A 17,501-nucleotide genomic window follows, 5' to 3' on the forward strand; every position below is an offset into this window, starting at 1 on the left:
GAAGGAACTGCAGATGCTGGAAAATCAAAGGTACACAAAAATACTGGAGAAACTCAGCGGGTGCAGCAGCATCTATGGAGCGAAGGAAATAAGCAACGTTTCGGGCCAAAATCCTTCTCCAGACACTGTGTGCTTACCAGGCCTGAGGTCATTCGTGGCTGGCCCTGATTGTTCCTGGTCTTTTCTCACCTCCAGCTCTTCATCTCCCCACCTCACCTACTTTCAGTTTGAAGATAGCTCCCACATTGGCCTTCATCAGTCAGAGTATTGAGTATAGAATTTGGGAGGCCATGTTACAGGTGCATAAGACGTTGGTGAGACTGCATTTAGAGTATTGTGTTCAGTTCTGGGCACCATGTTATAGGAAATATGTTGTCAAGCTGGAAAGGGTACAGAGAAGATTTACAAGAATGTTGCCAGGACTATAGGGTCTGAGCTATAGGTAGAGGTTGAGTAGGCTGGGACTCTATTCCTTGGAGCACAGTTGGATGAGGAGTGATCTTATCGAAGTGTATAAAATCATGAGAGGAATAGATCGTCTTGCCCAGAGTAGGTGCATTGAGGACCAGAGGACATAGGTTTAAGGTAAAGAGTAAAAGATTTAATAGGAATCTGAGGGGTAACGTTTTCACACAAAGAGTGGTCGGTGTACAGAAGAAGCTGCCAGAGGAGGCTGGGACTATCCCAAAGTTTAAGAAACAGTTAGACAGATACATGGATTGGACAGGTTTGGAGCAATATGGACGAAAAGCAGGCAGGTGGGACTAATGTAGCTGGGACATGTTGGCCGTTGTGGGCAAGTTGGGCTGAAGGTCCTGTTTCCACACTGTATCACTCTATGACACAAAACATCACATAACCTTTTTCTCCAGAGATACAGCCTGACTTGCTGAATTACTCCAGCACTCTGTGTCTATCTTTGGTATAATCCAGCATCTGCAGTTCTTTGTTTCTACATACTGTATTAGGATATTGGCTTTTTTTGTGGGCTTTAAAGCTTTATTCACCTTAATGTCAATATGTGACTCTTTGAACACACTTGCATATTGCCTAATGAATTAAAAATTGGAAGAATGGTTTTTATAGACATTTCCTTCCAATTCAGTTTTAATTCTTTGGGCCAGTCCTTTCCTAATAGACTTGGTTTAAGGAAAATCAACCACTTCAATTGGCAGCTTCACTGTTGAACGTAATGGGAAGCTCAATACTGTATCACACCGAGGGATTTCAGTGACTTGCTTGAAATTGTATTTAAATTAAGTAACATTGTGTTATAAAGTCACTTTGACAGATTCCTAACAACTTTACCCAGAAGTACATACTTTACACAGTCAGTACCTTTATCAATATTTGTATTCCCAAACCTTTCATATACTTACACTAATTTTAAAATCACTCAATTTCCTATTATTGGTGTATGTAATATTTAAAATTGCTCTTCAACTTGCCCATTTGCTTCAATATTGCACAAGCTTATCCCCCATGGCTTTCTGGTCCAAATGTTGCCCTTGCATGGACCTGGTTGACGGTATTCTGGCCTGTCATCCTAGATCTGGTCTTGCACACTGAGACTGTGTGCTCTTTCTTTATCAGTTGAATTATCTCACTGTCTAAACTGGCTTTTCTATATTGAATGGTGGCAGACTTCCCCAACATTCCAATTCTTTGCATGCTAAACTCACACACATGACTTAGACTTAGCTCCCTGGTCGTACCTGACCATTGGCTTCTGTTCCCAAGTTTACAACAATCTGTGATCTTGGATGCTGGATTAAAGTGATTCTATAATCACTCTACATTTTCATGAAATGAAATACCTTTTCTCTCCTATGGCACCAGGAGGTCTGCTCAATGACATATGTCTCGGGTTGTCATTATAATATTTTTTATGCTTTCATCTGGTTTCTTCTTTGAGCAGTCACAGTTTTGTCCTTGCCCTCATTTTCAACAATGTTGTTCATCCTGAAGAACATTTCATATATTTTATGTAAGAACTGAAGGAGTTGTATTTTATCATGAACATTAAGGTTTCAACAAGAGCGAAGTTGGATCAGAGCTGTCATTGCATACTGTTTTTGCTTTAACAGTTAACAAGTTTATACTCAATAACCATGCCTTGCCCATTATTTCTCCCATGAATAAATCAATACCATCTCTACACCAAGGTTATTGTGACTTGCTCTACTGCCATAACCTTTCAGTTTTTTTGATGCAATTGACAACTTTGTTACTTTTGGACACTTGATTTTATTTTCCATCCCATCCTTGTTGCATGCATCTCTGTGGCTACCCACACTTGAGTGCAGTAATGTTCCAATTTACAGAGTAATGCATGGGAGACAAGAAGAGGTCTAACAAAAGGACACAGGGTTGTGGAGTAACTCAGTGGGCCAGACAGCGGGTCTGTTTGTTGGAGGTTTTTCTCAGACCATACAGATGATCCCAGGTGAATATGTAGTGAAAGATGAGCTGAATTACCTGCTTAGTGATGCAGTGACTAGGACAACAACTGAATCCTGAGATATCCCTGTGGGTGCTTTATCAGGTCTGCTTGTTGAAATGTTGAGCGCAACTGTGACCTGAACTGCCACTAGCAGATCGTTGCATATGGTTGATCATCACAGAAGGTTTTGTTGACCAGATGGTATGGAGAGTAAACCGTATCTCTTGTGATCGTGAGCACCATCATTATGTCCTGCCTCTGTGCTCTGTGGCACTGGATCTTCAGCTTAGGACATTTTATTCAGTGAGTCATACTCACCCATGCCCTCTTTAACACACAACATCTCCTCCTTCTATTTCTTTTCAGTTTTCTTTACCTGATAAGCACCATTACATCCATGCTATGGAACAAATAATTCAGCTGTTATTTACAATTCTGTCACCAAGCAGCAGGTGATATCAGGGTCTAGAAGCAAGATGTTTCTCAAAGGGTAAGGTGTTTATGTTCACAATGTGATTTAGAAGAAGGTTGTACTCACCCAAAATTGAAAGAAGGTAGAAGTTGATTCTTCTAGCTTTTTCCAATACAAACTGCTTTCATAAATCTGGTTAATGCTTCACTTTTAATTTGTTATTCATAAAAGTGCAAAAGGGAATAGTTGATAGAAATTTCAATATAATGGGTATAATCCACAGACTGGATTGAATTTTGAATTGAATTGAAGGATATAGCAAGGAAGCAGGCTCACGGAGTCCACGGCAACCATTGATAAATGGTCGGCACAGTGGCGCAGGGGTAGAGTTGTTGCCTTACTGAGCCAGAGACCTGGCTTTGATCCTTACTACAGGTGCTGCGTGTATGGAGTTTGTACGTTCTCCCTGTGATCGTGTAGGTGGTCCATGCAAGTTTGCAGGTTAATTGGATTCTGTAAATTGTGTTCAGGATAGCACTAGTATATGGGTGACTCAGTGGGCCGAAGGGCCTGTTCCCACCCTGTATCTCTAAACTAAACTGTTAACTAGAACTAAATTAAACCGTTCACACTGGTTATATGTTATCACACTTACACACTAGGAGCAATTTTACAGAGGCAATTAACCTACAAACCTGCACTTATTTTGGATATGGGAGGAAACCGATGCAATCACTCTAATAATTTAATCCTTTTCCTCTGTTGAGATACACCTGGATATTCTAACATGGTCAAAAGGCACACGCCTATATCTAATTTCTGTAGCAAGATTTGAAACAGGAATCACTAACTTCACCATCTATATAGGAACTAGGCCAAGTGCAGACCCGTTGGGTCTGTTCCCCCAACGTGCGGTTGTGTGTGGGGGGGGGGGGGGGGGGGGCCGCATGCAGCGTCACACACACTAACTATACCCCCCCCCCCACACGCTAATTACCCCCCTTGATATTATATTAATATTATTAATTTGCTCCTTTAACCCCATAACCACACTATCTACTGACGCATAGCCCCCAACTTGCAGTCACATCTAGAGGGGGGGGGGGGGGGTAGAGAGTGAGGGCAGAGAGAGAAGGGGCAGAGACAGAGAGAGAGACAGAAACACAGAGAGAGGGGCAAGAGGGAGAGGGGGGTGGAGAGGAGGAGAAGAGGAAGGGTGGGTGACGGGGGGAAGGTGGGGGAGGAGGGGAGGAGAGAGAGAGGGTCAGAGTGAGGGGGAGAGAGAGGGTGTGCTGAGAGGGGTGTGAGGTGAGGGGAGGGGGAGAGGTGGGGAGCAGGGAGAGAGAGAGAGAGAGCCTTTTTACTTCAACCCAAACCCCCCAAACAACCATTTGCAGGCAGTGCGTTTTTTATTTCAAACTAACCATATTTTCATTTTCAAACCACATTATGGGTACTTACAGGTGTGAAGAAATTTGTTCAGTGTCATTCAGAGCTCAGAGTGACAGAGACTAATTGACAGAGCTCCATCTGATGAGAGACTGATTGAGGCACACCACTTCCTGGTTTTATAGTCCCTCCAGCAGGGGCAGCAGAGAGAATGGGGAATTTTGTAAAAACATTAATATCTCCGTAATTTTTCATCGACGGGAAAAATCCTCAGCACACATGCGGCAGAGGGGAGCTCTGAGCAAGGTGGCAAAAAATGACGGCCGTAGGTGGCGGCGTTCTCTCGAAAATCGCAGCAAAGAAGGCCAAAAGCGGTCAAGAACAGAGATTTAGTAATATACTAGACCGTGCAGACCCGTTGGGTCTGTTCCCCCAACGTGCGGTTGTGGGGGGGGAGGCGACATGCAGCATCACACACTAACTTACCCCCCCCCCCCCCCGCCCCGCACTCACGCTAATGGAGGGGAGGAGGGGAGAAAGAGAGAGAGGGGGGAGGGGGGGAGGAGAGAGGGGGAGAGAGAGGGAGTGCTGAGAGGGAGGAGAGATGAGGGGCGGGGGAGAGGTGGGGAGCAGGGGAGGGAGGGTGGAGGGAAGGGGGTAGGGGTGTGAGGAGGGGAGGGGGGGTTTAGGGGAGGGACGGTGGAGGGGAGGGAGGGGGAGGGGGGGAGGGAGGGGGGGAGGGGGGGGGGGGGGGAGGAGAGGGAGAGAGAGGAGGGGGGGAGGAGGGGGGAGAGGAGAGGGGAGAGGAGAGAGGGGGGGGTGGGAGAGGGGGGGGAGAGGAGGGGGGGAGAGGGGGGGGAGAGGGGGAGAGGGGGGAGAGGGAGGGAGGGGGCAGGAGGGGGAGCAGGGGAGAGGAGGGGGGGGGAGAGGAGGGGGGGAGAGGAGGAGGGGGGGGGAGGAGCAGGGGGGGAGGAGGAGAGGGGGAGGAGGGGAGAGGAGGAGAGGGGGGGAAAGGAGGAGAGGGGGAAGGAGGAGAGGAGGAGAGGAGAGGAGGGGGGGGGGGAGGAGAGGGAGAGGAGAGGGGGGGGGGGGGGGAGAGAGAGTGCCTTTTTACTTCAACCCAAACCCAAACAACCATTTGCAGGCAGTGCTTTTTTACCTCTAACCATATTTTCATTTTCAAACCAAATTAAGGGTACTCACAGTGCTGTAGACATTTGTCAGTGTCATTCAGAGCTCTGATTGAGGCACACCACTTGCAGAGACTGATTGAGGCACACCACTTGCAGAGACTGATTGAGGCACACCACTTCCTGGTTTTATAGTCCCTCCCCCTCCCTCCAGCAGGGGCAGCAGAGAGAATGGGGAATTTTGTAAAAACATTAATATCTCTGTCAATTTTCATCGACGGGAAAAATCCTCGGCACACATGCGGCGGAGGGGGGCTCTGAGCGAGGTGGCCAAAAATGACGGCCGTAGGTGGCGGCGTACTCTCGGAAATCGGAGCACAGAAAGCCAAAACCGGTCAAGAACAGACTTTTAGTAATATAGATAAGATGTTACAAAATATTGAGATTTTAAAAATCAAGCCTGTAATTTATCCCATCAGATAAAGCATTAAAAAAACGTTAATATTTACCTAATTCACTTTCATATCTTGAGTATTAAAAAAGTTATGGTCATTTTCATACTAGGAAATTAGCATATTGTTCTCTATTGTTTTGTATTGACAACTCAAAAGCTGTGATCGAGGACAAGCCTTGTCACAAGGGCCATTTTACACAGACATACATACAGATCGGTCATGGCTGCCACCATGTTCAATCCGATCTGAATGTATGGACGACAGATGGCACAATGGGCTAAGTGTTCGGCTGGCAACTTGAAGGTGGCCGGTTCGAATCCTGCTTGGAGTGTGTACTGTCATTGTGTCCTTGGGCGAGACACTTCACCTACCTTTGCCTGGGACTAGAGACGGAAATTAGCTACTGATTGGCTACAATCTCGCATAATTACATGTTAATATGCACTGTCCCTATAAACAAATTATATATATACATACTGTGAAAGTTTTTAGTCAGATATTTCGCATGAAAACAGCGATCACGGATAGACAATTACACAATACGGATAATGATCATGTTGCCGATATCGGGGCCTAATTAACTTATTTCACATCATCAGATTACAATTAAATTACACCAAAAACTAGATAAGATGTCAAATAAATGTCCTATATACCATTTGTTTTAGCGTGAACTTGCAATCCGTGATTTCAAAGACCTTGAAGTTGAGCCCCGACATTCAAATCCAGCGATTCAATAGCTCAGCAACATGATGAAAAAAAACGGGAATGGATGACAGAACGGGATTTCCTCTACATCATAAGCTGGTTGTAAGAGGAAATCCCTCCCTGACAACAATGTAAAACCTGCAGTTTACTAACCCCCCCCCCCCCCCCCCCCCCCCCCCCCCCCCCCCCACCAATCTGGAGCGCCACTGATGGCAGGGATTGTAACAACGCTAGTCTATACTAGTTAAATCATATACACATGTATAGCTCAGTAAACTAATATCCACTAGTTTAGTTTAGTTTATCATTGTCATGTGTACCGAGATACAATGAAAAGCTATTGTTGCGTGCTATCCAGTCAGAGAAAAAGACTATACATGATAACAATCAAAGTGAATCCAAAACAGAAAGAGCAAATGAAAAATAACATACAGTGCATTGAGAAAGTATTCAGACACCTTCACTTTTTCCACTTTCCACTTATTTTAAAATGGGTAAAATTCATTTATTTTATCATCAATCTACACATAATACCCCAGAATGAAGAAGCGAAAACAAGTATTTAGAAATTTTTGTAAAGTAATTAAAAAGAAATAACTGAAATATCACATTTGCATAAGTATTCAGAACCTTTGCTATGACACTCAAAATTGAGTTTAGGTTCATCCTGTTTCCATTGATTATCCTTGAGATGTTTCTGCAACCTGATTGGAGTCCATAAATGGTAAATTAAATTGATTAGACATGATTTAGAAAGGCACACACCTGTCTATATAAGGTCCCACAGTTGACAGTGCATGTCAGAGCAAAAACCAAGCCATGAAGACGAAGGAATTGTTCATAGACCACCGAGACGGGATTGTTTGCTACACAAATTTCTGCAGCATTGCAGGTCCCGAAGGGCACAGTGGCCTCTGTCATTCTTAAATGGAAGAACTTTGGAACCACCAAGACTCTTCATCGAGCTGGTCGCCCGGCCGAACTGAGCAATCGGGGGAGAAGGGCCTCGGGGGAGGTGACCAAGAACCAGATGGTCACTCTGACAGAGCTCCAGAGTTCCTCTGTGGAGATGGGAGAATCTTCCAGAAAGCTAACTATATCTGCAGCACTTCACCAATCATGCTTTTATGGGAGAGTGGCCAGACGGAAGCCACTCCTCAGTAAAAGGCACATGACAGCCCACTTGGAGTTTGCCAAAAGGCACCTAAAGGAGATTCTCTGATCTGATTAATCCAATATTGAACTCTTTGGCCTGAATGCCAAGCGTCACTTCTGAAGGAAATCAGGCATCGCTCATCACCTGGCCAATACCATGCCTATGGTGAAGCATGGTGGTGGCAGCATCATGCAGTGGTGATGTTTTTCAGCAGCAGGAACTGGGAGACCAGTCGGGATCGATGGAAAGATGAATGGAACAAAGTACAGAGAGATCCTTGATGAAAACTTGCTTCAGAGTGTTCTGGACCTCGGACTGGCGTGGAGGTTCACCGTCCAACAGGACAACGACCATAAGCACACAGCCAAGACAACGCAGGAGTGGCTTTGTGACAAGTCTGTAAATGTCCTTGAGTGGCCCAGCCAGAGCCTGGACTTGAACCCGATCAAACATCTCTGGAGGGACCTGAAAATAGCTGTAACATCATACCCAAGAAGACTTGAGGCTGTAATCGCTGCCAAAGGTGCTGAGTAAAGGGTCTGAATACTTATGTAAATGTGATAATTCAGTTATCTCCTTTTAATTACTTTGCAAACATTTCTAAACACCTATTTTCGCTTTTTTATTATGGGGTATTGTGTGTAAATTGATGATAAAAAATTCTAATGCATTTTAGAATAAGGCTGTAACATAACAAAATGTGGAAAAAGTGAAGGGGTCTGAATACTTTCTGAATGCACTATAACCAGGGCTCGAAATTAACGGTTGCCCGGGTGCCACTGACCACTGAAAGCGCCGCCGGGCAACCTAAACACCGATTCATTTTGCCCGGCTTGGCAACCAGATACTGGTTTGTACCGAAGACAGACACAAAAAACTGGAGTAACTCCGCGGGTCAGGCAGCATCTCTGGAGAAAAGGAACGCAACGTTTTGTGTCGGTGGGGATGGCTGTATTGCGTGGGAATGATACTAGGTGCGGGGTGAGGAAGGGTCGGAGCGAATGACGGGCCCCGAACAGCAGGCTCCATCTCCTCCTCCTCCCGCCCCCAGTCCGCCCTGATAGCGGCCGCTGCTTGCAAATCCGCTAACGGCGCTTTTAAAACAAACCCCTCCCACACGCCGAGGCTGGGAGGAGGGAGGGAGGGGGAGGCCTCGGCGTGCGGGAGGGGTTTGTTTTAAAAGCGCCGTTAGCGAATTTGCAAGCAGAGGCCCTTATCAGCAAGCTCCTCTATAATCTTTGCTTATCAGGGCGAGCGGGGGTGCGGGAGGAGGCAGTGATGGAGCCGCTGTCGCGGCCGCTGCTGCCGCTGTGCGGGACCTGTCATTCGCTCCGACCCTTCTGAAGCAGCTGCACCAAAGATACTATAGCTATGGGATCTTTGAGCTGCACCGCTTGGCCCCGCACCTTGCTGTTGGCTGGCGGAGGAGGGAGGCGGTGGCAAGCAGTTCCCAACGGCCAAGGCAGCAGGGCGATGTTGTCCGAGGAGCGCTGACCCTTCTTCCTCCCCACCTCGCCCCCCTTCTCCCTCTCTCTCTCTCTCTCTTGTACGCCCCCTCCATCCCCCCCCCCTTATCCTGGGACCCCTCCTCTCCACCCCCCACTGATCCCCATTCCCGCCTCTATTCAGTCCTCACTGACATCCCCTGTGCTCCCCTCCCCATCTCCCCCCCAATCTATTCATCCTGCACTGATCACCCTATCCACCTCGCATTGATTCTCCTGCCACCCCCCCCCCCCCATCCATCCTACACTGGTCCCCAAATTCATCCTGTACTTACCCCTTTCCCATCCATCCTGCACTTCTCCTCCATCCATCCTGTACTTATCCCCATCCATCCTGTACTAATCCACGCATTCATCCCGTACTGACCCACCCTCCATTTACCCTGCACCTTCCCCTCATTCATCCTGTAGTGATACCCCATTCATCCTGCACAGACCCTCCGATCCACACTGTACTGACCCCCCCCCTCCCCCATTCATCTGCGCTGATTCGCCCCCCCCCCCCCATCCATCCTGTACTGATCCTCCCATTCAAGAAGAATGGGGGGGAACAGTCTGAAGAAGGGTCTCGACCCGAAACTTTGCCTATTTCCTTCGCTACATAGATGCTGCCTCACCCCCTGAGTTTCTCCAGCACTTTTGTCTACCCCCATCCATCCCGTACTGAACCCCCCCCCATTCAACACCACTGACATCCCCCGTGCTCTCCCCTCACAATTTTACCTACTCCAACCAACACGTACTAATTCACCTGCCTCAATCCATCCATTCTGCACCGACTGCCTTCTAACCCCCCCCCCCCCCCACCCCCGCCATCTATCCACCCCGCACTGATTCACAGCACACCCCCCTCCCTGACCCTAATGTCCTGGAAATGTCTTCAGAGCGAACATTGACTATGTTTGATAACGGAATGCAATCAAATGTGTTTTAATTCCCATTATTTGTTTTAATCCATAAAGATGGATTAATTAAATTGTGAACACGGAAACATTAAAACCGCAGTGTTCAATTGTCACTGCTGCCGTTGACACGTTATTACAGAATTCATTTCAACGGCAAATCAATGCTCTTAATATGGAGTATCAGTGCTGTAGTTATTTAATGAGCAACATTCACAACTATACGTACGCATATGTTACCATGGTCCAGGATTTATTGACACAGGTTGATCATACGCTGAATAATCCAACCACATTTTTGTTTGGAAGTGGAAAGAACTAATAGAAATTGCATTAATTGCAATGTGTAAAAAGAGTTGAGATACTGTCTTATAATTTTGCTGCATGTCATTGTGGGATATATCATGTCTTGATTGGTGAATATGTTTAGTTTGTGACTTTATTTGAAGCAGAAATAATATGTGAATGCTTCATTGAGTATAATTCCGACTGGTAACTACGCACTTCGTCCGAGCACATTATCGCACGCGTCATGCAAGCCATCTTAAATGACCACTTAAACTGTCATTTGGCAACTTAAAAAGCTGCCAAGGTTGCCCGGCTGGCAACAGGGAAAAAAAGTTAAGCGAGAGCCCTGATAACTCAGGCTGAGAAGATCTCTTTAAAGCAAGGGTACTATAAACATTAATAGTGTTGGTCCCCATTTCATGAACCAATTTTGCTTCTTACTAATTGTGAAGTATAAATGTAAAGTGTGTAACACAGTTGATTGATAACAAGTTAGCTGATTGTAGTTCAAACACTATCATAGATTTAAAAACAAAAGCTAATATTGCAGTTTCCCTTCCTGTCAGTTAATGGGAGATATGATTGTAGCTGCTTGTATTATGCTAACTTTGTAAGTGAATATGTGGTTGACAGAAGAGTTAAAGGCTTTGTCATCCACATGATTTTCTTTTGCAATATTGTACAAGCTTCTACTCCAAGGCACTAAGTTTGGTCTGTAACACACCCATCCACTTGCCCAATTCTTTCCAAACATTACAGTCACAGGAGAAACGAGCTTTCCGGCCATCTAGAAGCACTGATGCGTGCCAAATTCCATACTGCTTCCGATAATATTGTTTACTGCTCCAGCAACCTACAAGAAACTCTACACCATCCAGGATAAAGGTGCCTGCTTGATCAGCACCCCATCAACTAGTCTAACATTCATACCTCCTACCATTGATGCCAGCAGTTGTAGGTTTCACCATCAATAAAATGCTTATTTAAGATGACTCCCAAATTTGAACAGATTAATTAGATTCACACATATGGAATGGTAATTTGGACAGGTTAACTAGGGATATGTAGTGTTTATGGAAGTTTGTACCTCAGCAAGAGGTAGCCTTCATAGTTCTTCAGATTAAAAGGTTATCTTCCAAGAAGAGCATTCTTCATCTATAATAGAGGAAAAATGCTGGAGCAACCCAGCGGGACAGGCAGCATCTCTGGAGAGATGTTTTGGGTCAAGACCCTTCTTCAGACTAGTCAGGGGAAAGGGAAACAAGAGATATAGCCAGTGATGTGGAAAGATGTAGAACAAACGTTCGACCAGCGATCACCCTGTACATTAACACTATCCTATACCCTAGGAACAATTTACAATTTTTACCAAAGCCAATTAACCTACAAACCTGTAAGTCTTTGGAGTGTAGGGGGAAACTGGAGCACCTAGAGAAAACACATGCAGTCACATGGAGAATGGCGAACTCCATACAGACAACACCCATAGTCAAGGTCGAACCCGAGTCTCTGGCGCCTTAAGGCGGCAACTCTATTGCTCCGAGACTCTGCTGCCCAATGAGCAATGACTGTAACGTTTCCCTCATGCCAACACAACAAAAAAATGGGACTGTTTTGAGCATACACTTGACAAAGCATAAATCTTTGTTTATTGGTTTATTTTTGCAGCCTCTGTGTTATTGACTTTAATTCCTTAACAGGACAGTTGGTGGGGGAGGGCAAAGGCACACTATTCTGTGTTCACTCTGCTATATTATTTATTATTGATTTAGCTATTTTTCTTTCCTTCTGTGTCTAGTACTCTATTTGGACAGCCCTGTGGGTCGCCTGGAATGTATTCATTTTCTGCTTCTATTTGGAGGTTGGAGGACTCTCAAAGGTAAAGACCAGCTTTTGCAACAAGCATTGTAGCCAACATTAGCTGGAAATATCTTGGCTTATAATTGTCTTGGAGTGAGTGATCCATTTAAATTTAAGTCCCAGGGACTTCTCCCTCTAGTTAGATGCCTAATATGTCATTTGCTTTCTCCTTTGTTTGCTTCCTTTCAATGGATGACACAGTTTAGCTAACCAAGGTCTTGTGTAGCGATTCTCTTTCTTGCAATATATTTACTGTCATGCCAATTTTTATGTTCTTATTCACTTTTAGTCTTTATAACAAAACTTGTCTCTGTACTCCAGGTTTTATTGCTCTGACATAGAAAACAAAACTAAAACAATTGAACAAAAGATGTTTCAGAATCTCTGTAATTAGGTAAACTGCATCCTCTGAGGAAAATGTCTGCAGGCTAATTAACCAGCCTTCAATTGTTGCAACAATTCTCTTTTGAATCTACTTGATTGAATCAAGCATCCTAAACCTGAAAGTTTAAGGTGAAATATTTTTGGGTGTTTGAATTAAACTTCTTATATTTTTGGACATCTAATTGCGTCTTTTTGTTTCGTAAATGTGATAAACTTGTCCAGACTTACATGGATGTGTTCGCTGCTTTTACCCTGAAAGAATGGTAATATAATTATTATCATGGATGGCTCAAAATATATTATAATTTATGAGGTAGTATTTCAGTGGATATGTTCAACTTCCAGCTGACATCAGATCAAGTCAAGAGGAAAATGAATAAGACACCTCATGAACAGATGACATTACTGAGTGTAAGAGATTAGCAGCAATCGATATTTGGAGCAAGTTGAAATTTGAAATCTGATCATCCACGATGAACATTATAATTTGTTACATTTCCTTCAACTTGCCACTAATTGAACATTGGGAATGTCATTTATCAAGTTGGCTATTGCCTTTCATCCAAATCCACAAACATTTTGAAGCCATGATTAGCAACAATATTAGTATTGACTGTGTTCTCAATTTAAAACAAAAATCTCATACAGTTACAAAATGAGTAGTGACCTATTTCCAGTGGTCGTGGATTCAAATGTCTGTTAAATATCATTTGCAGCTTTCAAATGAGGGATTGGTTAGTTCATTTTGACCATGTGGAAATAATTGGAATATTTTTCTGTGTAGTTAATTCCTTCTGTGAAAGAATATTCATACTGAGGTAAGAATGGCTAGGATAGAGTGGATATGGTGAGGATGTTTCACTATTGGGAGAGTCAAGGACCAGAGGTCATAGCCTCAGAATTAAAGGAAGTTCCTTTAGGAAGGAGATGAGGTGGAATTTCTTTAGTCAGAGGGTGGTGAATCTGTGGAATCCATTGCCACAGAAGGCTGTGGCTCTGGAGGCCAAGTCATAGAGTCATATAGTGGTGCAGTGTGGAAACAGGCCCTTCAGCCCAACTTACCCACACTGGCCAACAATGTCCCAGCTACACTAGTCCTACCTGCCTGTGCTTGGTCCATATTTCTCCAAACCTGTCGGATCCATGTACCTGTCTAACTGTTTCTTAAACGTTGGGATAGTCCCAGCCTCAACTACCTCACCTGGCACCTTGTTCCATACACCCATCACCCTTTGTGTGAAAAAGTCACCCCTCAGATTCCGCACAAGAGGTTATTGCGCATAATTTGGGATTAGGGTTGGGCTGATACACTGGCATTGACTGTGGATTGGTTCGCAACAAATGGGTCACTTTTGGATTGTAATGAGTGAGGTGCTGCAAGGATCTGATTGGACCCTGGCTGTTCATCATATATGTGAATGATTTGGATGAGAAAACAAAGTGTAAAATATTCAAACTTGTTGATGTTTCCAAGCAGGGTAGCTGCATGAGTTGAGGAGGATACAGAGATGGTACATAGACAAGCTATGTGAATATATGAGATGAAATGCAACATTGAAAATTTTGAAGTTTTCCACTTTGATACAAAAAATCAAACATAAGGGGCACTAATGAGACTTTTGGTTAGGCATATGAATTATGTGCAGGTATATCGGAGAAAGTCTTGGCATCATGTTCATCACAGACATTCTTGTGCTTTTCTATGTTATATTTGTTTTAATGGTGAAAAAATGAAAAGTGTTGATAATCAGAGGCACCTGGAATCGTTACTCATAAATAATTGAAACATAGCATGCAGATACTGCAAACAATTATAAGATAAATGTTCCCTTTTATTCCAAGAAAAATTGAGTAAGAGTGAAGAAGATGTCTTTCTGCAGTTAGAGAGAGCTCCGATAAGTCTGCACCTGGAATGCTGTGTACAAGTTTGATCTCTCTAACTTAGGAAGGATAAACTTGTAATAGAGAGAATAGCACACCAAGTGTATTCCAGGGAATGGGATGGGAGTTATTCAATAAGGAGAGATTGGGGCTACACGCTAGGGATTAGGAAAATGAGAGTTGATGCCATAGAAATGTGTGTATTTCATATGGGGTTTGACAGGATTGACGCATGGATGATATTTTGTCCCCTAATGGATTGTTTAAAACCAGTGGACACAATTTTAAGACATGGTCAGCCATTCAAATCAGAGAGTAGGTTTACAAGAATGATCCCAGGAATGATTGTCAACCTATGATGAGTGTTTGTCGGCACTGGGCCTGTACTCGCTGGAGTTTAGAAGAATGAGGGGGGACCTAATTGAAACATACAGAATAGTGAAAGGCTTGGATAGAGTGGAAGTGAAGAGGATGTTTCCACTAGTGGGAGAGTCTAGAACTAGAAGTCATAGCCTCAGAATTAAAGGACGTTCTATTTGGAAGGAGATGAGAAGAAATATTTTTAGTCAGAGTATGGTGAATCTGTGGAATTATTTGCCACAGAATGCTGTGGAGACCAAGTCAATGGATATTTTTTTAGGCAGAGATAGATAGATTCTTTATTGGTACAGGTGTCGGGGGTTATGGGGAGAAAGCAGGAGAATGGGGTTAGGAGGGAGAGATAGATCAGCCATGATTGAATGGCGGAGTAGACTTGATGGGCTGAATGGCCTAATTCTCCTCCTATTCCTTTACCTTAAGACCTTATGACCTTAAATGCCTTCATCCAGAGAGTAATGAATTTTTTGGCATTCTCTATCCAAGACCACTGCGGAGGTTTAGACTTTAACTTTTCAAGACGGAGATCAATATATTTGAATAATAGGGGAGTTGAAGGGAATGGTACAGAAAAGTGGGACTCAAGTAAACAATGATTCAATTGAATGGCAGTCCTGGTACAAGAGCTTGCATATCTATTCTTGCTTCTATTTCTGATTTTCTTTTGGAAATGTTCCATTTGTTAAATGCTAATGTTACGAGAAACATACTGTATATGTTTCTTTCAATTGTTTGTGAGAAATATGAAATAAGTCTGCAGTTTTGACTGCTATATTCATTTATGACAAATCAACCCTCATTTTTGTCAAACCTCAAGTGTAATTCATTCTTCACTCTGTAACTGCATGCTAGTACTTTAACAATTGATACTGCTTCATAACTGTATAAATGATTATACAAAGTAGCAAAATGTGAAAATTGATAACAATAGTTTCAATTAGCCATTAGATCGGCAGCACGATGGTGCATTTGGTAGAACTGCTGCCTCACAGAGCAGGAGACCCAGGTTAGATCCTGACCTTCGGTGCTGTCTTTGTGGAGATTGTATGTTCTCCATGACTGTGTGGGTTTCCTCCGGGTGCTCGGGTTTCCTCCCATGTTCCAAAGACATACGTGTTTGGTCTCTGTAACTTGCCCTAATGTTTGCTAAAGTGGGATAACATAGAACTAGTGCAAACGGGTAATCGATGGTCGGCATGGACCCAGTGGGCAGAAGAGCCTGCTTCCATGATGTGACTTTCAATCAATTCCCACATAAAATGGCCCATCCTACAATGCACATGCTTCCCAGTAACAGGCTCATAGAGGAAAGCCATGGCCTTGTGATGGAGATTTCTCCTCCCTCCACTGTGACTCAGTGATTGAGATAGGTTAACTTGCATTGAGATATCAGCATTAGAAGCACCCAATATTTAATGAAGCACTTTGTTATGACCACTTTAAATGATTGCACAATAGTGTTGGATTAATGAAAGTTAATGAAAGGAACATGATGGGAAGAGTTCTGATAGTGTATTTATTTTTGCAAGAGGAGAATAATGCATCTTATTTATTGGCTTTTAGCAGTAACAGTGAACCTTGCCATTGTGGTATAATTTCAGGTGGTGGGCAAAGAGAATGTTGTCCCCCTTGTCGGTGATGTCTGAGTTGACATTAAGCAAGCCAATTTTTTCTATATAATTGTCTTTGGATCAGTGACCATAAATATTTGGAGCTGCCATGATGCAAGCATAGATATCTCTATCCGTCAAAGTACCCTAGTATTCATTGCCTTGTTCAGTAGCAAGGCAATAGGATAGATGTAATACAATTCCAGATACAAGATTTTATAAATAAAAATACCAGGATTCAGAACAAAACAACTTCTTTAAAACCCAGTGTTTCTTTCTGGCTAACTGACAGCATTAGACTGATGCATCATTTATGTTTCTTTAATGTAAGCATCTCACACTATAGTAATGCAGCTGTAACACCACAGCCACCATTTATCAGACTTCAAAACAAGAGAAATACAACAGTGCTGTCACTCACCTGGACCAGCCACACACCAATTTGCAAGGCTTACTGCCATCACACCAGTGGAAACACTATATGGTGGCTGTTAAGTCTGGCTCCAGAGAGAAGAGATCAGTAAGTGCTACTTGAGGAACTTGAGTTCACTCAATCAAATAAATCTGACCATAAATTTTGTTTTGTCAGGCTCATTCATGGTATTCATGAAACTGTTGGGTGACCCATTTGGTTCAATTATGTTCTATTTCACCACAGCTCAGTCTGATATATGTGAGACCCCATCAATGCATTTGACGTTTAGCTGCACTCTGAAATGGCCTAGAAAGCCATTCAGTTTTCAGGTAGGTGTAAAGGCAATAAAAATGGGCAAAAAAAAGCATATTTAACAACATCTGCATCTGCAGGTGCATGAATATTGAAGTGTCATAATTAAAGAAAAAAATGAAACTGGAAAAAAACTGACATGAGCTCAATGAAAATATTTCCTGAGACAACCTATATGTATTGCCATTGATAGGTAGAGACCCATGATAGATTTGCTCAGCGCTATTGCAATCTACGCATGCCAAAAGAAAATGGTTGTAAATCATATTTAAA

The 17,501-nt window shown here is 43.5% G+C and overlaps 1 protein-coding gene and 1 long non-coding RNA gene across 5 annotated transcripts in view; one reads left to right on the plus strand and one right to left on the minus strand.

The window, feature by feature from the left end:
• Window positions 1–17,501, plus strand: part of nkain3 (sodium/potassium transporting ATPase interacting 3) — a 492,740-nt gene that overhangs the window by 230,165 nt on the left and 245,074 nt on the right. For all 4 annotated transcript variants that reach the window (XM_033019791.1, XM_033019790.1, XM_033019792.1 and 1 more), the window contains exon 3: window positions 12,187–12,267. In XM_033019791.1, the coding sequence (XP_032875682.1) occupies window positions 12,187–12,267 (81 nt within the window). The remainder of the gene's footprint in view (window positions 1–12,186; window positions 12,268–17,501) is intronic.
• The window catches only part of LOC116972299, a 17,315-nt gene continuing 760 nt past the window's right edge, over window positions 947–17,501 (minus strand). Inside the window, exons 2-3 of the long non-coding RNA XR_004411765.1 lie at window positions 15,598–15,600; window positions 947–959 (exon numbers count right to left, since the gene is read on the minus strand). This is a non-coding gene — a long non-coding RNA (uncharacterized LOC116972299). The remainder of the gene's footprint in view (window positions 960–15,597; window positions 15,601–17,501) is intronic.

Source organism: Amblyraja radiata, chromosome 4, assembly GCF_010909765.2.
Source record: "Amblyraja radiata isolate CabotCenter1 chromosome 4, sAmbRad1.1.pri, whole genome shotgun sequence".
Lineage (NCBI taxonomy): Eukaryota > Metazoa > Chordata > Chondrichthyes > Rajiformes > Rajidae > Amblyraja > Amblyraja radiata.